General features: G+C 42.5%; 3 protein-coding genes across 3 annotated transcripts; all 3 read right to left on the reverse strand.

Annotated features, from left to right (window-relative positions):
- Positions 1 to 7,056: 7,056 nt before the first annotated feature.
- On the reverse strand, positions 7,057 to 8,191 carry LOC124115502 (plasminogen-like). The gene is made up of 2 exons (XM_046476515.2): positions 8,017 to 8,191; positions 7,057 to 7,390 (listed from the first exon to the last, which is right to left on the reverse strand). Exons 1-2 carry the CDS (start codon positions 8,075 to 8,077, stop codon positions 7,104 to 7,106), a joined length of 348 nt encoding a protein of 115 aa, XP_046332471.2. The 5' UTR covers positions 8,078 to 8,191; the 3' UTR covers positions 7,057 to 7,103.
- Positions 8,192 to 10,372: 2,181 nt separating this feature from the next.
- LOC124115499 (plasminogen-like) lies at positions 10,373 to 13,685 on the reverse strand. Its single transcript, XM_046476511.2, has 2 exons — positions 13,538 to 13,685; positions 10,373 to 10,757 (listed from the first exon to the last, which is right to left on the reverse strand). Exons 1-2 carry the CDS (start codon positions 13,596 to 13,598, stop codon positions 10,477 to 10,479), a joined length of 342 nt encoding a protein of 113 aa, XP_046332467.2. The 5' UTR covers positions 13,599 to 13,685; the 3' UTR covers positions 10,373 to 10,476.
- Positions 13,686 to 15,900: 2,215 nt separating this feature from the next.
- LOC124115497 (plasminogen-like) lies at positions 15,901 to 19,714 on the reverse strand. The gene is made up of 2 exons (XM_046476510.2): positions 19,557 to 19,714; positions 15,901 to 16,286 (listed from the first exon to the last, which is right to left on the reverse strand). Exons 1-2 carry the CDS (start codon positions 19,615 to 19,617, stop codon positions 15,994 to 15,996), a joined length of 354 nt encoding a protein of 117 aa, XP_046332466.1. The 5' UTR covers positions 19,618 to 19,714; the 3' UTR covers positions 15,901 to 15,993.
- Between the last annotated feature and the right edge of the window lie 6,232 nt (positions 19,715 to 25,946).

Consider the following 25,946-nt stretch of genomic DNA (forward strand, 5'->3'; position numbering starts at 1 on the left):
TGATGATATTGCAATTTTAAATGAAATTCCCATTAGCCTCTCTGCCATGCGTGACAGATGTGAGGCGAACGTTATTGTCAAATTATCATGAAAGAGTCTTTGTCTGATGTAGGTTATTGAGTGAACATACTCCAAGTGTATTGTAGTATGAAGAAGTCAACGTCTTTTGGTATAACGTGGCCGGGCATCGAACCCACGACTTTCCGCTCTCCGGGCAGACGCTCTGTCCACTAGACCACGTATTGTGTTTTTGTGTGTGGAAATGCTTGATGTGGTGGAAATATAGGACTAAAGATACATTGAAATAAATATATTTCATGGACGGGGAGATTGACTAACGATGATTTCGTTATCACGCATCTAAACTGGACTAGGCTCAGACCAATTGGCAGTTCTGGTCAGTTTGATTTATACCATTCAAAACCCACTTTTACTGCAAACTCTATCTGGATGTTTTATATTAATGTAGCCGGAATTGCCTCCATGAAGACCCTAAGCAAAATCAGTTACGAGTCAGTAACTACAACATCTCGACATTGACCAGAACTATCCCCTGAACCGCGTAGCATTGTCTCCCTTTGATAATGACGTCACGTTAAACTCTTTAAAGGGAGTATCACTGTGCCAATATGTTTGTTTTGTTTGTTGTTTACGCCGCACTGACTTAGTTGATGCATATCATCGTATCCCAATTGCGTGGATAGATGCTCATGATATCAATCACAGAACTGTCTCTTTCATATGAAAGAATGAAAGTTTAAGAGTCATCGTCATATCCCTAATATTAAAAAGGTTTTGGGAGCCCCTGCATTCAAAATAACATAGAAGAAAACCTCAAGGGCCCCCAAATTCCCAACACTATTGTTGTTAATTCAAGATACCCGGTATGATCCTGGTTAGAACAGGTCTTCAGCAACCAATGTTTGCCGTAACAGGCGACTATGCTTGTCGTAAGGAATCAGCCGTGGTCAGGCTCACTGACTTGGTTGATGCATATCAACGTATCCCAATTGCGTGGATAGATGCTCATGATATCAATCACAGAACTGTCTGGACCAGATTCGATTATTCACAGACCGCAGTCACATGTCTGGGATATTGCTGATTTCGACGCTAAACAAATAAACATAGTATTACATACCTATAATGTGTTTCAGCGCTCTCACACACACGCACGCACACGCGCACACACACACACACACACACACACACACACACACACACACGCACGCACGCACGCACGCACTCACGCACACGCACGCACGCACGCACGCACGCAAAGAAAAGTAACCCCTCCAGTTAGTGACAACTGATCTGTGATGGCTGTTCAAAGCTGCTGCAGCTTCATTAGAGCTCGTATTGGAAGGTGTAGATGAAGATGACGTTCCACTGTCAACTCCTGTTTTCACACTGTCGGGTCGGGTAGCCTTGTGGTTAAAGCGTTCGCTCGTCACGCCGAAGACCCGGGTTCGATTTCCGACATGGGTACAATGTGTGAAGCCCATTTCTGGTCTTCCCCGTCGTGATATTGCTGGCATATTGCTAAAAGAGGCGTAAAATCATACTCACTCACTCACACTGTCGCGTGTTGTCCATGTGTCCGAACTATCCGGTGAGGATGTGCAGCCGTTGACCAATCAACGAGGACGACGTCGTTAGGGCTCCACAGTAAATCAGCACCTGCGACAGCGCTGTGTAGTCCAGTGTGTCGGCGTCACATTTGGGCAGCGCTTCAATGGCAGTAAACGTGTCGATTATCAAATATACATTTGTTGAAGATATCACTTGAATAGACTTAATCTTGCTTATCTTAAATGTGCAGATGGATTTGATTTCAATTAGTGAAATTGACAAACTTTGCTGATGGCAGTTCAAACATTATTTGCCATTTCGGCGTCTTTGTACTGCATGGAGTCAATGGCATACAGACACGCATGTTTCTGTACTTCAAGAATAAGTTACTCTTCATTTATTTGTGATTTTGGCATCGTTATTTCTACAATGAAGACTGTATTTGTCAAACCATGTGTTTTCTTTTCCCGGAAATGACATATCAATGAAAAGGGGATTCCCCAAAGCGTCGTGGCAGCAAGCAGCAAACATCGCTTTTTTCACGATTAAAAATAATCCCTGCCGTCGCGCTGCTGCTACCCAGCAGGTTGATTATCTTAAAAAACAACTAGTCGCGATTTTTTTCTGTGCACGCGCTGCGCTGCACCACTGACGCGCTGGTGTCGCGTGGGGAGGGCTTAAGGATTGTTTAAACAGATGTATATCCAGACTTTCCCGCTATCAAAGATGACAGACTCCATCAGCTTGTGTTAAACCTAGAGACCGAAAGCATCAACTCTGACGCTGGGGACTAGTTATTTAGTATTCTTCATATAAGGGGTGGGGCGGGCTTGGTGGGTGTTAGGGAGGGACCGATGAGCTTAGGGGTTTGTTTTTTTTTTGTTGTTTTTTTTTTGGGGGGGGGGGTGTCGCTTCACATACTTTAAGGAGGGGGTGGAGGGCTTGAAAAATGACAGTTTTGCTTCTTCAAATACATTTTTTTTAGGGCTTGTCATTTATTATAGGGAGGGGGGGGGGGGGGGGGGGGGGGGGGGTGGGGGCCTCTTGACCTTAAAACGAGTGCTTGTGAAAGGTTCTAAGCCTTACAAACAAAGCGAAGAATTGTAAAAGTATTTTTAATTTTATTTTTCAACATAATCTACCTGCTTTTCAATACACTTCCCATATCGATATTGAAGCTTTTCAATTCCAGTCAGGTACAAACTTTTCTGGAGCCACCCTGAAAAACCAATTCACGGCAGCTTTGAGGTCATCATTGTCACCATAGCGCTTCCACGAAGGCGTTCTTTCAGTCTAGGAAACATGTGGAAATCACTGGGAGCCAGGTCTGGCGAGTATGGAGGGTGAGGAAGCTCTTTGAACCCTCATTGTCGCACAGCAGCCTTTGCAAGTCGAGAGGTGTGAGAAAAGTCATTGTCATGAAGTAGTTGAACCCCAGCAATAAGCATTCCTCGCCGCTTTTCTTTGATACAATCTCTCAGGCGATGAAGCAAATCAGCATAGTAGGCACCAGTAATCGTCTTTTGACTTTCTAAGTAATCAACAAGGATCACACCCTTTGCATATCCCGGAATGCAGTGGCCACAACTTTCTTCACTGATCTTGAAGACTTGAATTTCTTTGCGGCCGGTGAAGTGGAATGGTGCAATTCCATGGATTGACGTTTTGACTCGGGATCATTGTGGCAGACCCATGTTTCATCACCCGTAACTGATCTTTTTATGAATTGGACCAAACCCTCCTCAATTAGCTCTAAATTGTCTCTGGTAATGTCAGTTCTTTTTTCCTTAAGATCAGAATTTAGAAACTTTGGCACCCAACGAGCAGATATCTTATTTATCTGTAAATGTTTACAAATAATAGTTTCAATGAATCCATGGCTTAGACATGTGTCTTCCTCAAGTTCAGCAATGGTAATACGTCCATCTGACAGAAGAAGGTTTTTTTTCTATCTCCATGATTTAATCTTCATTCATGGAAGCTGAGGGACGTCCAGACCAAGGGTCATCATCAAGGCTTGTTCTCCCAGACTTAAACATAGCTCCTCAAGGTTTAACAGTGGAATAGCAAGGGCACTTGTCCCCATACATTTGTGACATGCCGTCGTGAAGTTTTGGGGGAGTACTTTTCTCTGAAGTCAAAAACTTGATGACTGCTCGGTACTCGTTCTTTTCCATTTCTGTGTCCATTTGGACCCCTGTCACGTTCAACTGGCTGTCACTAATATACAAACGGCCTCAAAAGACCGAATACAATTGCAATGAACAACTAAAATAATGTACTTTATTGACAAGTTCACTTTGTTATGACCCATAGTTAAATGTTAGTCAGGCTTAGAACTTTTTGACCAGCCCTCGTATCAGCCGTGTCCCCGAGAAGACAACAAACTCACCGGGGAAAACTGTCGGCTTAATGTGAGGAAAGCCCAAAGTGACGAATGGGTATCCATTCAAGTGGTAATGTCTACGAACGAGTGAATGATACTAACATACTAAGGGCCATCATCCAGGCGAGTATAGCATCATTCTACCTCACAGCATTCTGGACACCGTACCTTGACATGTTTTGCTCGTGTTAAATGATCGAAGGTGTGATTGCAGGGGTTTCAACCTACTTAATATCTGCATATAAGTTGAGGTAAGGTGAATTGGGGTTTGACGTTGCGTTCACGATTTTTGCACGTGTGTGTGTGTGTGTGTTTGTGTGTTTGTGTGTGTGTGTTTGTGTGTTTGTGTGTGTGTGTTTGTGTGTGTGTGTGTGTGTGTGTGTGTGTGTGTGTGTGTGTGTGTGTGTGTGTGTGTGTGTGTGTGGCTGCTTGTATCAGACCGACTAATGCCGATTTCATAGTGCCAGCCCACTTCTAGACAGCATGCCGCAGTTTAACATGAATACCCCACTCAGACACAGTATACTGATTCCAAGCCAACCAGTCCTCGTTTTAGCCCCTTAATGCCTAGCGCCAGGCAGGGTAACAACAAGTACCACCTTCTAACGTCTTTTGGTATAACGCGGCCGGGCATCGAACCTACGACCTTCCGCTCTCCGGGCAGACGCTCTATTCATGTTTGGGTTTATGTGTGGAAATGTATGACTAAAGACACATTGAAATGAAGTTCTCTCATGGACTAGTATCACTGTGCCAATATGTTGATTATTTGTTTGTTGATGTTGTTTACGCCGCACTCGGCAGTATTCAAGCTATATGACGGCGGTCTGTGAACAATCGAGTGATTGACATCATGAGTATCGATCCACGCAATTGGGATACGATGACATGCATCAACCAGGTCAGCGAGCCTGACCATTCGATCCCTTTCGTCGCCTCTTACGACAAGGATGGGTTGCTGAAAACCAATTCTAACACGGATCTTCACGGGTTTAGGCCATACTGCGCAATATGACAGTTACGTCAGAGCACAAATTGAATGACAGAGTGACATTTCTCCCAATTTAGGACTATAAAAGAATATTTTATTCCAGAAAAATACCAGAATAATATTTTCCGCTTTAGGATGTCCCAAAAATAATTACATTGATCGCTTGACATTGCAGACGTCCTGAAAAGAATGTGTGAAATTCGTTTGTTCAACTCCTTCAATAATATGCCAAATGATGTGGAGTTAAGTAACGTCTGTCGCGGAGAGGAGTTGGATGGGGACCGCGTTTGGCAGCTTGACTCCTATGAGTTTCTTGGTCGACGGTCCTGCCCGAATCTGAAGCACATGCAGAACATGTAGCTCATGTATTGTCTCCCAAGGCAATGACTTTGTTCGAATTGCGCCTCTGTTCACCCAGCAGTAGAACTGTGTACCCGGAAGATGGCATTGGGATTGTTAACCTTCCAGCACATCGCAGCCAGCTTGGGTTGTATTCTCCCCAGGGAGCTGAGAATGAAAGTCGAGTACAGACTGATCCACTGACCAGGGTAATGACGCAGCGCTTTGATCAGACTTTATGGTGTGGATCTGGCGCATTATGAATACGCACATTATTAATGTTGTTGTTGTTGTTGTTGTTGCAAAGAATTTCCTGGCACAGTCATCATCATCATCAGCTAAGGGTCCTGTACCCCTCTCCACGCACCCCAGACAGCGAATTGGATTTCTCCCAGGAAGAGTTGCCTCGTCAAACCCACCAAGAACCCTTCGGAGAATATGGAGACTCCCCAACACTGCAGACTTCTGCATTGCCCAGGGGCCATGGGTGGCCCAGTCGTCTAAGGCGCCGCGATTCGCTGTGCAGAGTTGCGTCCCTTGGGCACGCCAGAAACCTATGGTTGTGGGTTCGAATCCCGGTCAGCCCCGATTATGTTTCTAGGTTTGTCAGCACCATACCTGTGCCCGTGGTAAGTGGTAAACGTCTGAGACCTGCATCACTTCGGGCTTTCCTCCCATATTAAGTTGACACACCGCGATATAACTGTAATACTGTTCAAAGCGGCGTTAACCCCAACTCACTCACTCAATCTGCATTACCCAGATTGTCAGAAGGGTTGTGTTCCCGTCAGGAAACCCGGGCACTCTCCCAATGTCAGTCAACAGATTGGGGGGTACCAAACCCGAGGCACCGAGAACAATGGGGAGTCGGACAACTTGGTACTTGGGATGAAGCGTGACATTTAGAAAGCGAAGTCCGCATCTTTGCCATGTCTTTCCTGAATCTTGTCAATCACATTAGTGTCAAAAGGGACAGAAAATTCAATGCTACAAATGATTTCATTGGATTTATCGAAAAGGACAGGATCAGTTTTGTTGGCCTGGATAGGTCATTTTCCATGACGCCCTGCACATATTCCGGGTCGTACCATGGATAGACCTCTGTGTCCAAACCACAAGCCCAAACTGGGCATACTCTGACATTGCGTTCGACAGTCTCATTAAAATTCATTGCATAATGTACATATCATATCTAAATTTTGATGCAAAATCACACATTGACGATTTCGAGTGGGAAGCGACTGGTCCTGAGCAGCAGACAGAAAGCCTTCTGTTTCACTTTTCAGGACAGCCGACTTATTCCAAGCGAGGGTCTCTGCGGTGATGCTTTACTTCTCAACACACTGCACATAAACTCGATGCAGTGGTCGTTCACATAGCCTCTCTGTGACCAAGAAAATAGTGTCAAAAGGTTGGTTTGTTTGTTTGTTGTTTAACGCCGCACTCAGCAATATTCCAGCTATATGACGGCGGTCTGTAAATAATCGAGTCTGGAGCAGACATTCCAGTGATTGATATCATGAGCATCGATCCACGCAACTAGGATCGATGACATGCATCAACCAAGTCAGCGAGCCTGACCACCCGATCCCGTTAGTCGCCTTTTACGACAAGCACAGTCGCCTTTTACGGCAAGCACAGTCGCCTTTTAGCGTCAAAAGGGACAGATTGTTATTACTATTATTATTCTGTTGTAATTGACCAAGAAAATAGTACATCAAGGTAATATTACGTGGTCAGTGCCTCTTAGGGATGGAAAACAAGACTATTTTGTCAATTTAGATTTATAATCAAACAATATTCACTTATGGATACTTATGTACACTTATGAATCGCGCATTGTTCCCATCCCTGCTCATAGGCTAGGTAGCACCACAGATAACCGGATGGCAGAATGCTGCCTCCAGAAGGGTCACGGCAGTAGTTAGCGGCGCCAGCGTAGCCGAGGTTTGGTGCACCGTTGGTGATGTCGAAGTAGTCGCGGAAGAAGGCGTGATTGTTCGGGGTCATGACGGACCAGGACTGACATGTTTTTCCGCTACCGGTTACAGATGTTGTACCACTGTAGACTGCTGTTCCCCCTTGCTTGGTGTAACAGTCAGCTGTGAAGAAAATAGCAATATCAACAATAAACACATATACACAAATAATGCTCATGCTTTTTTGACGCGGTTGTCTCATCGAACGAAAGAGGGCGATTGAATTCGGTTCAACGGTTGAACAACTTATAATTAGCTATATCACTTTGCACTTTGTCAGAAGCAATATAAAACCCACGATTAATTTGCATATCTTAATTTCTTTACTCGTTTGTCTAATCGCACGAAAGAGAGTGGTACAGTTTGGTGTAACGTTTGAAATTTGTGTCAGGAACAACACTTGATTTTCTGCTGTTCTCCCTTGCTTGGTGTTACAGTCAACTTTAAAGAAATTGTCAGTATCAGAAATATGATATATACAGATTCATACTTTCTTGATGCGGTGTGTCATTCATTGAAGGTAAAACACACAAGTACATTGTTGGCAAACGACAATCATAGGATCCTAGCGCCCCCAAGGGACGCAACTCTACACACTTTTTGACTTCATAGTCCACACTCTCTCTCTCTCTCTCTCTCTCTCTCTCTCTCTCTCTCTCTCTCTCTCTCTCTCTCTCTCTCTCCAACAATGGAAAACAGATATTCCTTTTGACTATATATTAGTCCACAAAATTAAGAGAATCACTCACTATTGCATGCTGCCAGTGTTGAAAGAACTGTTAAGATGGCGAGGAGCAGGAGACGAGCCATGTTGCTGGCTGTACAGTTGAGACCGACTGGTCCTTACAACGGCGTAGGTACAACCCACGTCGTGACGGGCAGTCAAATGTTGACGTAGGTGACGACATTGCAATTTAAGTGAAATCCCCATCAACCTTTCTGCCACGCGTGACAGATGTGAGGCCAACGTAATTGTCAAATACTTATAAAAAAATGTCTTTGTCCAAGTAAATAGGTCTCGCATGTAATCCATTGAGTGTATACTCCATGCGTCCATCAAGATATTGCACCAGCTGTAGGGAGTGGCTGTAACGAGATGCTTGAATGTTTGCAATGAAATTTCGTACGACCCCCATAGATAACCGAAGAATGATTGTCATTGTTGTGAACACATTATACAGTGACATCAACTCCTTGACGGATTTCGTGAATATTAATACTTTTCACTGAACAGAGAACAGTTAACATCACTGGACATTATTGCTACTTTGATAATTGAAACACATTATCCTGTACATAAAAGTGTCAACTGGTGATATTGTTCACATTCCGTCATGAAGTCGGATCATAAGATCTAGCTATCAGGTAAACGTTGTGTGTAAACCTCTGTTTCGAGATTAAACGGTCGACAGTTACACATTGCCACTTGAATAACACATTTCTAAACCTGACAGCAAAATCTCCCGACAAGAAAGAGATGAATAAGAATCGGAATGCATAGCTCACATGGCAAAAGTAAAAAATCAACACTCTGCTTCATTGATGCCGCATCCTGTAACCACGCAACATGGCATGTTTTTAATGATCTGAGGTGAAGACATATATACCAGGAACTATATGGCTCATGGCATAGATAATCACCTAACTGTTGCCTTTATTAAAATGATTTGGACCAACAGTTGGTGACAGCAAAACAAAAAGAGCATTGATTCCATGGATTGCTTCACATTTTAATGCACAGTCAGTGTGGTTTGGCACATTGAGTATCATAGATATTAAGTGAGTGAGTGAGTATGGTTTTACGCCGCTTTTAGCAATATTCCAGCAATATCACGGCGGGGGACACCAGAAATGGGCTTCACGCATTGTACCCATGTCAGGAATCGAACCCGGGTCTTCGGCGTGACGAGCGAACGCTTTAACCACTAGGCTACCCGACCGCCCCCTCTCTTCCTCAGTTAACATACTGGCCTTATATACAGTTTTATTTGATGTGACACTTATATTAAGTTCTTTGATTAAACAATTAATCACTCCCTCATTTACACATGGCTTTGCTCATACTGATGTGAGCTCGTCGGTACTCTGACACAGAGTGTTTGTTCGAAGGGAATCCACCCTAATCACTCCCTCATTTACACATGGCTTTGCTCATACTGATGTGAGCTCGTCGGTACTCTGACACAGAGTGTTTGTTCGAAGGGAATCCACCCTAATCACTCCCTCATTTACACATGGCTTTGCTTATACTGATGTGAGCTCGTCGGTACTCTGACACAGAGTGTTTGTTCGAAGGGAATCCACCCTAATCACTCCCTCATTTACACATGGCTTTGCTCATACTGATGTGAGCTCGTCGGTACTCTGACACAGAGTGTTTGTTCGAAGGGAATCCACCCTAATCACTCCCTCATTTACACATGGCTTTGCTTATACTGATGTGAGCTCGTCGGTACTCTGACACAGAGTGTTTGTTCGAAGGGAATCCACCCTAATCACTCCCTCATTTACACATGGCTTTGCTCATACTGATGTGAGCTCGTCGGTACTCTGACACAGAGTGTTTGTTCGAAGGGAATCCACCCTAATCACTCCCTCATTTACACATGGCTTTGCTCATACTGATGTGAGCTCGTCGGTACTCTGACACAGAGTGTTTGTTCGAAGGGAATCCACCCTAATCACTCCCTCATTTACACATGGCTTTGCTCATACTGATGTGAGCTCGTCGGTACTCTGACACAGAGTGTTTGTTCGAAGGGAATCCACCCTAATCACTCCTTCATTTACACATTGCTTTGCTCATACTGATGTGAGCTCGTCGGTACTCTGACCCAGAGTGTTTGTTCGAAGGGAATCCACCCTTCCTTTTCGCCGTGACAGATTGATGCTGGAGAAACTCAAACAATAACGTAGACTAGAAAAAATAATTTGGCTCAGGCTCAAATCGAAAACATTTCGTATGTCCTAAAAATGTTACTGTTCGGCTCTACCCCGCCCCGAATACAACAACAAATAAACAAAACAAACATAAAACAAAAAGAAAACACAAATTAACACCAAATATGATATAGTCCATAATTAAGAAGATGGAAAACAATACCATTTTTTTTCAATTCAGAATTTATTATTGAAACAGTATTCACGATTCAAATCTTGTGTTGATATTCAAGATTCACTAATGTACACTTGTGTACACTTATGGACACTTATGGACACTTATGGGCCGTGCATGTGTCCCACCCTTCACCATCGGCAGTGTAGCACCACAACGTCCCCATTGGAGGGTTGGAGCCTGAAGATGGATCACGGCAGTAGTTCTGAGGATAGCCGAGGTTTGCTGCACCGTTGGTGATGTCGAAGTTCTGGCTGAGAAAACCGTGATTGTTCGGGGTCTTGGCGGACCAGGACTGACATGTTTTTCCGCTACTGGTTTCAGATTGTGTACCACTGTAGACTGCTGTTCCCCCTTGCTTGGTGTAACAGTCAGCTGTGAAGAAAATGTCAATATCAACAATGAACACATATACACAAATAATGCTCATGCTTTTTGACGCGGTTTTCTCATCGAACGAAAGAGGGTGATTGAATTCGTTTTAACGGTTGAACATCTTAGCTAAATCACAGCGTGTCGGCTTAATGTGAGGTGAGAGGCAAAATTTATGCAGGTCTCAGACATTTGCAACTTTGGTAAAACTAGGATCATAATTAGGTTGAATATTGAATTCGTACCACGATCATAGGATCCATGCACGCCTAACGGGCGCAACTCTACGCTTCGAGGTGTGGCGCCTTCGACGACTAATGGCGCCCGTTAAATTTAATCATGATATAAACATGGCATTCGGCATGTAAATTGGACTATTCCACTTCTTAATGCACTGTCTTGGTTGCAATATATTTAAGATAAATATTTAATTTCGAGGAGCTTTCTTTAAATTCTTCCAAAATAACGATTTCACGCTATTCATTGTTGTTCGGCGTCAGGCACCAAGGAAACACTTACTTTTTAATGCAAATTGTATGAGTGTCGGGCGCTACCTGTGGGGCAGGGCATGCTTCCCTTTAAGCGAACACCTGAGTTATCACTGGGTTTCAGTGAACCATTCGTATATATGTCACCCTTATTTTGCCTTTTCCGTCCAATGGAATCTGTTTCGGCGGATAACCGAGACTAACTAGACCCAGCATTGACGTTATATATTTACACAAGAGGTGATGGCTATTCGTCACCCACAATGAGAATGTATTCAGTTACGTCGTTTCCATGCTGTTTTCCAGCTATATCACGGCGGGGGATACCAGAAATGTCACCTAGGATTTATGTCACCTAGGATTTATGTCACCTAGGATTTATGTCACCTAGGATTTAAGATGATGTTTTCTCACTGCAACGGTTTTAAAACTACGTCTGTGATAAACTAGTTATTTTACTGTCCTTCGTCGACAGGTTTTATTTTCTGTTTTGTGTATCATTAATATATAACTTGATTTAGTCACGATATGGCTGAAATATTGCCGATGTGATTATAAACGTTAACTCACTCACTCACTCACTCACTCTCACTGCAACGTATGTAATAAGATAGAAAATATACACAGTTTTATATTTACAATATTGTTGCCATTACCACATGTTAGGTTGCCTTCTGCCAATGTTTCAGGTCTCTGGGCTCTCTGTTTTTAGAAATTTAGATTTGTACAATTTCTTATTTTCATTAAAATACCTCAAATTAACTGAACCAGATAATTTTGAGATTGAAAGAAGGGAAATGAGACTAGAAGTGATGGAAGTACCACTTCATCTATTACAATTTAACATAAAAATAGAAGCACATGACGAGGCAGACAGTCAAAGTCCTCATTTACGTGTGTGAATGCAACCATGAGTGACTGAGTTGGGTTTAACGCTGCTTTTAACAGTATTCCATTTATATCTGCCCTAACAGTAAACAGGCTCCCGCTTTACAAGATCGCGGATGCACATTTTTTGCGCGTTAACTGTTCATCTGCGTTTACGTTAGTTACATGCGTGTTACTGTTTTAATGTATTATGATTGTCCTATCTATACTCAGCAACAAAAGTTCCGGTTGCATACAAAAATACACTTTCTGGTGTTCAAATCGGATACGAAACTATGAAAACGTGTAGCACAAACGCAACCTCAGCAGAAAAGCACGATCTGATGGCAAAAAGTGTCTTTCATGCAGCAATTTTGCAATTGATGATGTAAACCTGGGTATGAAAGCGCGCGTGTTGTAGGCATTCGGCATGCACTGTTTCTGCTTGTCTTGACAACTGCAACACGGAAAAACATCACATTTCAATCATTATTTGGAGTTTGGAGATGCCTCGCCTATCTGAAAATGACCGCTTGCGAGCAATTGGTATGCTCCACTCAGGAACGTCGCCTGATCGCTCTCCAGATCTTTTTTTTCCAATTGAACACATGTGGGATGAAATGGACCGACGTCGTCGACGTTTACCACGTGCTCCGACTACAGTATAGGAACTGGGAGGCAGGCTGGTGGAGATATGGGATGCCATACTACAATACTGTAAGACATTTGATCCGTTTAATGCGCAGGAGATGCATTGCATGCATCCGAGTGAGAAGGGGGGACACACACGCTACTGTGTCAATGGATAATTCTGTTCTTGCATCTCTTATCATAACGTCATTTCTGTGCTAGACATGTGTCATTAATTGTGTAAACTTGTTTTATTGGTCCATTGTCTGTTTGAAAATATGAATTCGTTCTGATGTGTGCGTCTTCTTTGATCCAGTTTCAGATGTGTGCGTATACTTTGATCCGGTTCTTGTTTAATATCGTGTCACGGTTTTTTTCTTGCTGAGTATAGTTAGTAACTGTACTGATTTTCAGGCGTGGGGATCCGGGGGCGACGAGATTTGGGTTTCAGGTGCCCATTTATTATTTGTTTAAGTCTTGGATGCAACAGAGACAGGGATAACCTTCAGTGCTAATGTGAAATTCGAAAAGCTTTTCGTAAATATACTTACGGGAAGAAGATACCAATTAAACATTTTGCAATGATACAGGTGAATCAATTCAATGGCTTTAGAGTCAAAGAAGCCACCTATAAGATTTTAAAGAAAAGTTTTCTAAACATGTTTAACAAACAAGCACTGTTATTGTACGTGAAATGAATTTATGTAGCTGCTGTCACCCACACGACGGAGCATAATTTGACAAAATTAGAACTGAATTTGTAAACTTGTAGTCCATAGAATTCAGAACATTACTTACTATTGCACGCCGCAAGTGTGGACAGAACTGCCAAGGTCGCGAGGAGCAGGAGACGAGCCATGTTGCTGTGCAGCTGAGACCGACTGGTTGTTGCAACGGAGAAGGTACTACACACGTCGTGGTAGACAGTCAAATGTTGACGTGGATGGCGCGATTGCAATTTTAAATGAAATCCATATTGACCTTTCTGCCATGCGTGACAGATGTGAGGCCAACGTAATTGTCAAATTCTCCTGAAAGAGTCTTTGTTAGAGTAAATAGGGATTAGACGTAATCCATTTAGAATATTCTCCGTGCATCTTTAGACAATGGGGCAGCTGTGACGAGATGTTTGAGTGATTGGAATAAAATTACGTATGAACTGCAGAGCTACAGATAAGCAGCGTATTTGCGTAAAATACCCCCCCCCCATAAAAATAATAATAATCAAAACCCAATTACTCTCAATTAACTTGCGTGCAGAAACGCATGCATTAAATGAAAAACTCAAATATATAACAGCACGTGTAAATACTCATTGAGGGTTTGTTCAGCACGAAACACAATCAAGCCTATATATTTAGAACAGTTATATACATCTAAAAACATTATTTCATTTTTTTAAATCTTAAAATGTTCACCAAATTTAGGAAAAACCCAATAGAGTGATGAATAGATGAGTGAAAAAAATATTGGTTTACCAATGAAAAATATAATAACCCAATTAAAATAGAAACCTTAGAGTAAAAACTCAATTGCTCTAAAAGTTATCTGGAGCTTGGATGAACGCAATAGATAACCAGAGAATGATTGGCATTGTTGTCAACACATTATATATTAACATTCCCCGTTTGAAATATATTTTGTGGATAGTAATATTTTGTTAATGAACACAACAGTCAGCACGATAGTGTCTGCTGCTGATATTATTCCTATTCCGTCTTGAAATAGGACCAAGTTAATTTGGGTTGAATTGGTTCATTTAGTAAACGTTGTATGAGACAAACTAGTATTGGTTGCATTGATACATACAGATCTGTGGCACTTGTTAATCCAACGGACTCACACACTCTACACCTTGTCCTTCTTCTTACCAGGCAGCGCTGGAGGTCCAGGAGCCGTATCGTGTCGGGTTCATGTCAGTTTGTACACATTTGAGACTCGTTCCACACGTGATTTAATTTGGGAAAAATAATATATACAATATCAATTAATATTCCCGTAATATTAATTGGCCTAAAATAATGTGTGGAACACATAGTCTAGAGTCTATACACAGTTTTATGAAATAATTAATTTCAGATGAGAAGGTAGACACAATTTTATGGATAACAACTTCTTTTATACTGTAAAAAGCGACGTTTCAGTGTAGATCCTTAAAAAACAGTTGTCAAGTATACTGTTTGACAGTCTTGCTTAACAACGGCATAATGATCTATACCGAAACGTCGCTTTTTACAGTATTAAAGAAGTTGTTATCCATAAAATTGTGTCTACCTTGTCATCCGTCAACTTCAAAGTAATGCTTATCAAACAAAATTTCAGATTACTTTTGAAACAATGTCAGATTGTAACATATTTTCAAATATCGAAAGGCCAATGTTGAAGCATTGTCGATACAATGTATTTTAACGAATCAACCCCAGATCAACCAAATGCCAACACTGAAACACATTGTTCTTTCTTCACGTATGTTCTTTTGTAAATAATGACATTTATTTGTAACATTCATTCTTTAATCGTAGACCCGTGAAGATTCCGGGGTAGAATTTGTCCCCAGCAACCAATGCTCGATGACTTCGTTGATGGCGTGTCACTATCGAGACTTTGTTTTCTAATTTTTCACTGCATTTAATTGTGTATGACTACGTTAGATCAGTTTTTTGTTTGTTGTTAACGCCGCACTCAGCAATATTCCAGCTATATGATGGCGGTCTGTAAATAATCGAGTCTGGACCAGACAATCCAGTGATTGACATCACGAGCATCGATCCACGCAATTGGGATACAATGACATGCATCAACCAAGTCAGCGAGCCTGACCACCCGATCCTGTTAGTTGCCTATAACGACAAGCATAGTCGCCTTTTACGGCAAGCATGAGTTGCTGAAGACCTATTCTAGCCCGGATCTTTTGAAAGTTTTACTGAGGCCTTGACTGTTGTAACCATGATAAAACAAACAACACAGGAACCCGCCCCTCTTTTACAGCGTGACAGCTTGATGCTAGGGGAACTTCCACAAGTGGCATGGACTGGGAAAACATTATTTTAGTTTTAGGTTTTTACCAAAAACACTCCACGAAATGAAACATTTGCTGAGAAATAAATTATCCGTTTTTTCCCAGTAAATGGTATGTACCTTATAAAGATAGAAAAACAATATTTTCAATGTATATTTATTATTGAAACACGAATCACGATATTCTTTTGATGATCAAAATTCACGATCTAAATCTTGTTTGAATATTCAAGATTTTACACTTGTGGACACTTTCGAACACTGCAAGGCCCCCATCCTGGCGCATCGGCAGTGTAGCACCACAGATACCCGGATGGCTGGAGGGCGCCTCCAGAAGGGTCCCGACAGTAGTTGGCGGCGCCTTGGTAGCCGAGGTCTGGTGCACCGTTGGTGATGTCGAAGCTCGCGCCGTCATAGCCATGATTGTTCGGGGAATTGCTTGACCAGGACTGACATGTTTTTCCGCTAGTGGTTTCAGATTTTGTACCACTGTAGACTGCTGTTCCATCCTGCTTGGTGTAACAGTCAGCTGTGAAGAAAATGTCAGGAACAATATTAAACACATAAATAATATGCATACTTTAATTTCTTGACACGTTTGTCTCATCGGACGAAAGACGGTGCTAGTTTGGTTCAATGTTTGTCTATTTTCATTTGTTTGTGTTTGTTTGTTGTTTAACGCCGGACTGTGCTACCCAACCGTACTTCCAGGACGAGATTACACACACGCGCATGGCTGTTTTGTTTGTTTGTTTGTTGTCTAACGCCGCACTCAGCAATCTTCTAGCTATATGACGGCGGTCTGTAAATAATCGAGTCCAGACCAGACAATCCAGTGATTGACATCATAAGCATCAATCCACGCAATTTCATAGGGCGAATGGGCAAAATAGTGATGACATATATATGAATGAATCACTTAGGATCAGTGGTGACACCAGGTGTTCACAAAAGTCAAAGCATGTCAGTGTCAACAGTGAGAGTTGGTTTGTTGTCTGACACCGCACTTAGCAATACTCCTGCAATACGACGGCGGTCTGTAAACAATCGATCCTGACCAGACAATCCAGTGATCAGTATCATGAGCCATGGTCCAAGCCTGTTCCCCCGACCCATTACAGTAGTGTCAGTTGGTAATGAGGTGTGAAGACATGTTAAGGTCATAATATTGGATAGCATCGGGCACCATATTGACATGCGACGTATTTGGCAAATTCCTCTGCTTGTCTTCCATATAATGTCTGGTATGATTTCCAACATTTGATGGTGAATAAAGGCCATAAAAACATGAGCATGGTATCATAAGCATCGGTCCACGCAATTGAGATACGATGACATGCCAAGTCAACCAATTTTAAGTCACCCGATACCGCACGACCCCGTTAGTCGCCTCTCACGACAAGCATAGTCGCCTCTAACGACAAGCACAGTCGCCTCTCACGACAAGCATAGTCGCCTCTAACGACAAGCACAGTCGCCTCTGACGACAAGCACAGTCGCCTCTCGCGACAAGCACAGTCGCCTCTCACGACAAGCACAGTCGCCTCTCGCGACAAGCACATTCGCCTCTCGCGACAAGCACAGTCGCCTCTCGCGACAAGCACAGTCGCCTCTCACGACAAGCATTCACGGATCTTCACGGGTTTTCGTTTGTGTCAGGTTAAGGGAACAACAAATTGATTTTGGATAGGGGATTGGGTGTGGTGGTTGTGGTTGGTTTGAGATTAGCATTTTCTTCTTAATGCTTGGGAGGTCAATTATTTTTATCCAAGAAATAGGTGCTCAATTAATATTTAAATAAATAATAACAGCGAGTTGTATTCTGTGGACAGCTGAATATACGCTTTTATACAGGATCGTCTGTGACCGGGGGTAAAACCCTCCCACATTTCGGCCTCCATGTGCAGCGCCATCTTTTTTAAGTTGGTTGGTCAAATACATTATCTGTCTGTCGAAGTTGTGACAGACAGACAGATAATGTATTTGAGTCTCACCTCGTTATTATATAATACATAATGAATACACTCCTTAAAAATATATTAGTATAAAAGCATATAGAGTAACGAGCCACTCCCGAGAGACTATTTAACATGGGTTTGTTTGTTTGTTTGTTTGTTGTTTAACGCCGCACTCAGCGATATTCCAGCTATATGAAGGCGGTCTGTAAAATAATCGAGTCTAGGCCAGACAATCCAGTGATTGACATCATGAGCATCGATCCACGCAACTGGGATCGATGACATGTATCAACCACGTCAGCGAGCCTAACCACCCGATCCCGTTAGTCGCCTTTTACGACAAGCATAGTCGCCTTTTACGGCAAGTATGGGTTGCTGAAGACCTATCCTACCCCGGAATCTTCACGGGTCCTTTAACATTGGTAAAAACATGTATACATTTTCACATATGTTACACCTGATAGTATTGATTGAACCAGGCTATTCACAAAAGACAATAATCTATAGTACGACGTGGTGTAGAACATCCGATCTGGTTGTTAAAATATTATTGCAGGTCTTGACAGTTGTAAAAATCAATTCTGGGCGGGACAGTATAAAACCTACTTTCTGTAAATCACTAAGACTATCAAAATCAGAACAAATGTAAAGATCTTCATAGTGTGGACAATATAATGTAACATGCCTTTTATCTTCTATTTTATCCGTAAAAAACGGGCTGATTCTCTCTGCAAGAGGTGTATTGGGGTAGCGTCCGGTCTCAACTTTCAGCGGTGCTGCACTACATCTAAACCTTGACAGGGCGCTTCGTAGTTCTAGGGATGCTTTTGTGTACATATTCTTCAATACCGTAATTATCCTTCGAGTCGACCCCTGAAGATCTATGGTTAAATTCAGCAACCCATGCTTGCTGTAAAAGGCGACTATGCATGTACTCAGCAATATTCCAGCTATATGAAGGCTGTCTGTAAAAATCGAATCTGAACCAGACAATCCAGTTATTAATATCATGAGCATCGATCCACGCAATTGGGATCGAGGACGTGTATCAACCAAGTCAGCGAGCCTGACCACCCGATCCCGTTAGTCGCCTTGGTTAGTACGGCAAGCATGGGTTGCTGAAGACCTATTCTACCCCGGATCTTCACGTCTCTCCAGTGCGAGGCAAATGTAAATAAACATCAGCAAAACATAGGCTTGATTATTTATAAAGAAGAAATCCCGGATAACCCACCCAACCGCCATCACCCTCCATTTGAAAATCAATCAAACGGCTGTTACCTGAAGTGGGAGAAGGGTCCAAAATGAACTTCAAACGACAGCGCATGATTGGACGACTTTTGTTCTCAGGTTTCAGACCGCCTCCGTGGTCTAGTGGTAGAGCGGAAGGTCAGGGGTTCAGTCCCCGGCCGCGTCATACCAAAAGCCGTTTAAAGATGGTACTTTTTTGTTACCCGGCCTGGCGATCGGCATTAAGGGGCTTAAACAAGGACTGGTCGGCTCGAAGTCAGTATACTGTGTCTGAGTGGGGTATTCATTTTTAACTGCGGCATGGTATCTCAGTGGGCAAGCACTTTTAACGGCATCAGTCCGGACTAGTACAAGCACACACACACGTGCAGGCACGTCGCTATAAAATTGCAATAATCTTGAACGCGACGTTAAACCCCATTTCACTTCACCTCACCTCTCAGGTTTCAAAAAACGAATTAAAACGAATGGTTCACTGGACATGTTGGTTGTTCTGAAAATTAATGTCATGTCTCACAAACTGTTTCCCTCATGCTTCAAGCGAAAAGGATTTGTAAGTCCATGCAATTATTAAATAGAACATTACTTACTATTGCACGATGCCAGTGTGGACAGAACTGCCAAGGTCGCGAGGAGCAGGAGACGAGCCATGTTGGATGCTGTGCAGCGGAGACCGACTGGTTGTTGCAACGGAGTAGGTACTACACACGTCGTGGTAGACAGTCAAATGTTGACGTGGATGGCGCGATTCCCATTTTAAATGATGTACCAACCAATTAACCTCGCTGACAAGTGCGACAGATGCTCATAATGTTTTTGTCCGAGTTAATCTGATCAGTTGCATGCTATCACATGTATACATCTCCACACATGGATCAAAATTGCATCCAGATATTAGAGAATGGGGACTGGCTGTACATGGTATAAGTCGGTTGTGTTGGGAATGGAATTTCAAATGAACCCCAGAGAGTGATTGGCAATGCGCTCGTTGGCTAACTTTTGGAATCAGATAGAACAGAACCGCGTGGTATTTTATGAACCGATTGGTACCAACTACAGACATGAGTGTGTAATCATATACTGGAAGTACGGTTGGCTAGCATAGTGGTTAAAGCGATCGCTCGTCACAATAAATATTCCGGTTCGATTCCCAATATGATATGGCTTGAATAATGTAAATCCCAACTCACTAATCCCCCAGGTGACCGCCTACGTGGCCTAGTGGATAGAGCGTCTGCGTGGAAGAGCGGAAAGTCAATGGTTCGATTCCCGGCCGCGTCATACCCAAATACGTTAAAAGATGGTACTTGTTGTTACACTGCCTGCGCTCGGAATGCTTGCCGTAAAAGGCGACTGTGCTTGTCGTAAGAGGCGACTAACGGTATCGGGTGGTCAGGCTCGCTGACTTGGTTGATACATGTCATCAATCCCAATTGCGTGGATGATATTAATCACTGGATTGACTGGTACAGACTCGATTATTTACCTACCCCCATTATATAGCCGGAATAAACAACAAAACAACCAACCAACTCGGCGCTCGGCATTAAGGGGATTGAACAAGGACTGGTCAGTTCGGAGTGTATTGTGTCTCAGTGGGGTATGCGTGTTAAACTGTTAAACACCGGTATTAGTCCGGACTAGTAATATGAGAATATTGCTTAAAGCGGCGTAAATCAATACTCACTCACTCACACATACACACACACACACAGGCACGCACGCACGCACACACACACACGCAAACGCTGACCTTGATAGCGACATTAACCCCATTCGCCTCGCCTCACTCATACACAAGGCAGTGTCAGCAGGTCGTGATTACGCAAATCCATGGATTCAAATACATAGGGGCTGGTGAGTTGGTGAGTTGGTGGGAATGACTAGCCTGACAGTAACGGGACATGACAGCTGCCGAACAGTATCAACTAACAATCGTACTGGATCTATTAATAAGCAGCTGTACCGGTCATTGGAAGGTTTATCGCCAGCTAACGTCCATCATACCAACATGGATTCTGACAATGCATTGTTCAAATTGTCGTTATGTAGATAATATAGATTCAACATATGTATAATTGGCTCGTGGTAAGTCTTTGATTGGTTTCATGGAAATTGTGTGGATTTGGTACTGACAAGTTGGCGCATAGGCACACCTGGCCCTGAAAAGTGGTTTCTATCTGCAGGCATTATACACAAAGAAGTGAAAGTTTTGGACCTGACGACGGGCTTGTTTTGTTTCGTCTTAGGCGCCGCGATTCGCTGTGCAGAGTTGCGTCTCTTGGGCACACCAGAAACCTATGATTGTGGGTTCGAATCACGGTTCGCCCCGATTATGTTTCTAGGTTTGTCAGCACCATACCCATGCTCGTGGGTTTCAGCGAAGTGGTAAACGTCTGAGACCTGCATCACTTCGGGCTTTCCTCCCACTTTTCGCTGACACGCCGTGATATAACTGGAATACTGTTTAGATCGCCGTTAAACCTCAAATGAGAGAGGTGAGGAAAATAAAATGTACAAGAAATTGTGAAACAAATTATATCATCAACTACATGTCATAATATGATAATGGTTAAATGTGAAGTTTCAACTGTATACATGTTTTTCATTGGACGAGACGTCGGTCACATGACCGCCACAGGTTCAACATCTTTGGAAATCTCGTCACGTTTATCGTGTCGGCCATTTTGACGTCTTGTATTTGATGTAAAAAATGTATTAAAATGCGCTGTCAAAGTGACTGACTCACGGAGGTAGTTCTTTGACACCTCTTTTTATCTAATGATATTTAAATTATCTATTTGCTGTAACCCAACTACAAAAGATGTTCCTGTTGAGCAAGTTGAGCATACGCTCAGTTCGTTGTTTTATGGTTGCCACACGCTCAAAATGAAATTGTGTTATACATCCCTCGAGGTATGAAATAGTTATATCAAAACAAACATTGCTACAGATCCGACGTTCATACAGTTTGATTTCATACTCCAATGAACTCACACAAAGTGAATGTCAATTCTTAATGCTCAAAATAACAGAGATGGAAATGAGAGACATCCATTTTTATATTTGTGATATCACACACACACACACACACACACACACACACACACACACACACACACACACACACACATACAGGCATGCACGTCGCTATATAAGTGCAATAATCTTGGACGCGTCGTAAAATGATGTACAGATATTGCTTATAGCAAGATGGTTAAAAAAAACACCATTCCACTGCAGACAACATAATTCATTTTACAATCATTAGTAGAGAAACACATAACCCGTCAAAAAGGCACATTTTACTGCGCTTTCGTAGACTTTAAGAAAGCATATGATATGGTGAATAGAAATAAATTGTTGTTACAGTAGCTTATCCCGGAGAACGGGGCTCCGCGTGGGTCGTATCTCAAGCTACCAACATTTGCATGGTTTGTCAGATCTAAAATCGATTACTAAATGTACATATTTACAGTACGTAATATTGATTGGGCGTATCTAATCCCACACGGTCACTCACATGTACGCATGCGTGAAGTGTCACGCCCAACCAATCGATTTGTTTATTGGAAAATATAGCATTGTCTTGGATCCACCCCCTTCCTTGTGTACACTAATGGCTTTCCAATGAATTAAATGTTCTCGTGTAATGTTCAATAGGGTTATAAACATAGATTTTATAAACAAAACCTTATAAATTTCCTGACAATTGATTCAGTCAGTTGTACGGTATGTAATTAAATTTGGAGCTGACAGTCAATTGGCAGTATGAAATTGTTGATATATATTGTCTCCAGTATCATAAATAACGAAGCTGGACCGTATAATCGATTTTGAAGTCACAGGTGGCTGTGTAAAGACATTTGGGCTGCGTTTTATCAGTGACTAACAGTCATGGACCAACGGCAGAATTTGCTGCAGTAAACAGTCGGAAACAGATGCTTCGATGATCGTCAGAAACACGATGTTACGTTTGTGTGGTTAATCCAAAGTACGAAGTAATAGGCAGTTTTAATGCAAGCTTGAAAAACAATAATTCGTTTTTGAATAATCTTCCCTCGACAATCTGACGTATAATAGACTTGCGTAACACATCATTTGACATCTGTCCAAGTATTGCGACGCACGAGGGTACGGTTGATAATTACACACATATTCTCACAATTGGGGAAATCGTCACCACGTGATCAGCTGAAAGAACGCTGTATGAAAACCAATTAACAGTTTCCAATTTCAACACAAAACGCATTCGACGACAATATAAACAAACAAGGTCAACAATTTTATACAAGTTTTAACAGCACACATTTGGTGTACCTGTAAATAGAAAAAGAAACGCAACTAGTTATACATTTGAAGGGGATATTGTCATAATGATATTTTTTAACAGAAACTAGATAACACCTCGTCTTCATGGCTACCAAAGCAATCGTACTGTGTCCAATAAAGAGGTACTTAATTTGAGGAACATGTTCCTGTGGCGAGGGACACGTTGACTCATTGTACCACTGTGTAAATCCAGTGTTCGAAATACCTGCCTGCCCGACCGTCCGAGACGGGTTGATTTCAACTCGGGCTGACAGATTTTCAAATCCCCCTGCCCGACGGTCGGGTTATATTTCATATGTGAAAATATTCTAAATATTTCCCGATGATAATCATTAATTCACATTTAAAGATGAATGATAAAAGGTAACCGAAAAGGAACTCTGTTAGCTTTTCCTGAGAAACATATGATTATAGTGGGCAGGCAGGTTTTGGTCAGGGCTGGCAAGTATTTCAGCTAGCCAGTCCTGTGGTCTGGCTGAAATTTTTGGGAGTTTCATACCCTGGTAAATCCAACTTGAAAATATTTATTGTTTAACGCCGCACTCAGCAATATTCCAGCTGTATGACGGCGGCCTGTACATAATAAAGTCTGGGCCAGACAATCCAGTGATTGATATCAAATTGGGATATGATGGCATGCTTCAGCCTGACCACCCGATCCCGTTAGTCGCCTATTACGACAAGCATAGTCGTATTTTACGCCAAGCATGGGTTGCTGAAGATCTATTCTACCCCGGGTCTTCACGGGTCCCTGAAATGTATATACATGATGCAGTTGGTGTACAACGTATCGACCAGTTTGCCAATATCTGTGCCTCTAATCTTTGCCTACGCTACACCTTCAACTCCAGATATGGCGAAGAGCACTCACTCTCTTTGAGATGTGAAAAACCTTCAAATGAGATCGTATCAGGTGAACCCAGGGCAAAGTGTGACCAACCATACCAACAGAAGGGTCACTGGGTGTCACCTCTCTAAAACTACCAGCTTCAATTCTTCTCAACATCAGAAAACAATCAGTCTCGATTCTTTGCCGAAACAGATTCCAGATGGCGTAAACGGCAAAATGGTGATATCAATTATGTGAATGAATCACTGAAAATCAGTTATGACACCAGGTGTTCGCGAAAAGGGTGCGTCTGTCCTATTCTATCGGTAGCACTCACACAGTTATCTTAAAAAAAACATAAGTTTGTTGCCTAATACTCCTACCATACGACGGCGGGCTGTTAACAATCGAGTCTGGACCAGACAATCTGGTGATCATAATCACACGACGTCATCATGATCCACGTTGTCGGGATACGATGCCACGCCGTCAACCAAGTCACCAAGCCTGATCCTCCGACCTATTACAGTGACACACACACACACATACACACAACACCACACACACATACACACCACATACACACAGACCACAACCACCACATACACACCACACCACCACCACACCACACCACACGCACCACATACACACAGACCACACACACACACAGACCACACCACATACACACACACCACCACCACACCACACTACACACACCATAACCACACACACACACACACAAACACACCACACCACATACACACACCACACACACGCACAACCACCACACAACACTACACACACCATAACCACACTCACACACACACACACAAACACACCACACCACATACACACAGACCACACCACACCCACCACATACACACCACACCACAGACACACACACACACACACACACACACACACACACACACACACACACACACACACACTTGCATGCACGTCGCTATATAAGTGCAATAATTACACAACACGGAAGGATTACAACACGGGTGTCTGTCAGATACCATTTATGTAACAACAAAACGTCTCTAACGAGCGAAAGCTCGTAGTTAAGGCTACAAAACTCTTCCCATGAATATTCTCAAGCACGTGAGCCAATACATGCACCAATTAGACGATAGATCTCTTAAAATAGGATAGAATGCTACCCAGTGGAAAATCTGAATTTTGCTTTGTTTATATTTCAAACAAGAAGTTTTCCGAGCACAGCGTTCGTTTCCACAACTAATGTATTCCGCTTGATTTCATCTTGATAGTTTGTATTGGTGACAAAGACCATTTGTCATTTGATTCTAAAATGTATGAGGAATTCAGTGATGTATGTATCGCTGCTGAGTTTGAAATATGCGCGATGTGATAGGCGTTTCATAACCGGCATACGTGAAATATGATTTTGTAAACGCTATTTCCAATATGGCGGAAAGTACACTTCGGCGTTCGTGTTTGCGTATTTTCTAAAACGTTCTAGAAGTCTACCCTTGATCACTAATCTGTTATTTTTGAAATTCAATTCTACGATGAGATCTAAATGTCCGATATTTAGATTTGTAAACAAACAACAAAAAATTAGCGAGCGAGTATGGTTTACGCCGCTTTTAGCAATATTCCAGCAATATCACGGCGGGGGACACCAGAAATGGGCTTCACACATTGTACCCATGTCGGGAATCGAACACGGGTCTTCGGCGTGACGAGCTAACGCTTTAACCACTAGGCTACCCGACCGCCCCCAACAAATAATTAACGCCGTGAATAATTTAGTAAAGTATCAAAATATACGATGTATCTTATAATCAGA

Source organism: Haliotis rufescens, unplaced genomic scaffold (assembly GCF_023055435.1).
Source record: "Haliotis rufescens isolate VD_foot unplaced genomic scaffold, xgHalRufe1.0.p SCAF_13, whole genome shotgun sequence".
Lineage (NCBI taxonomy): Eukaryota > Metazoa > Mollusca > Gastropoda > Lepetellida > Haliotidae > Haliotis > Haliotis rufescens.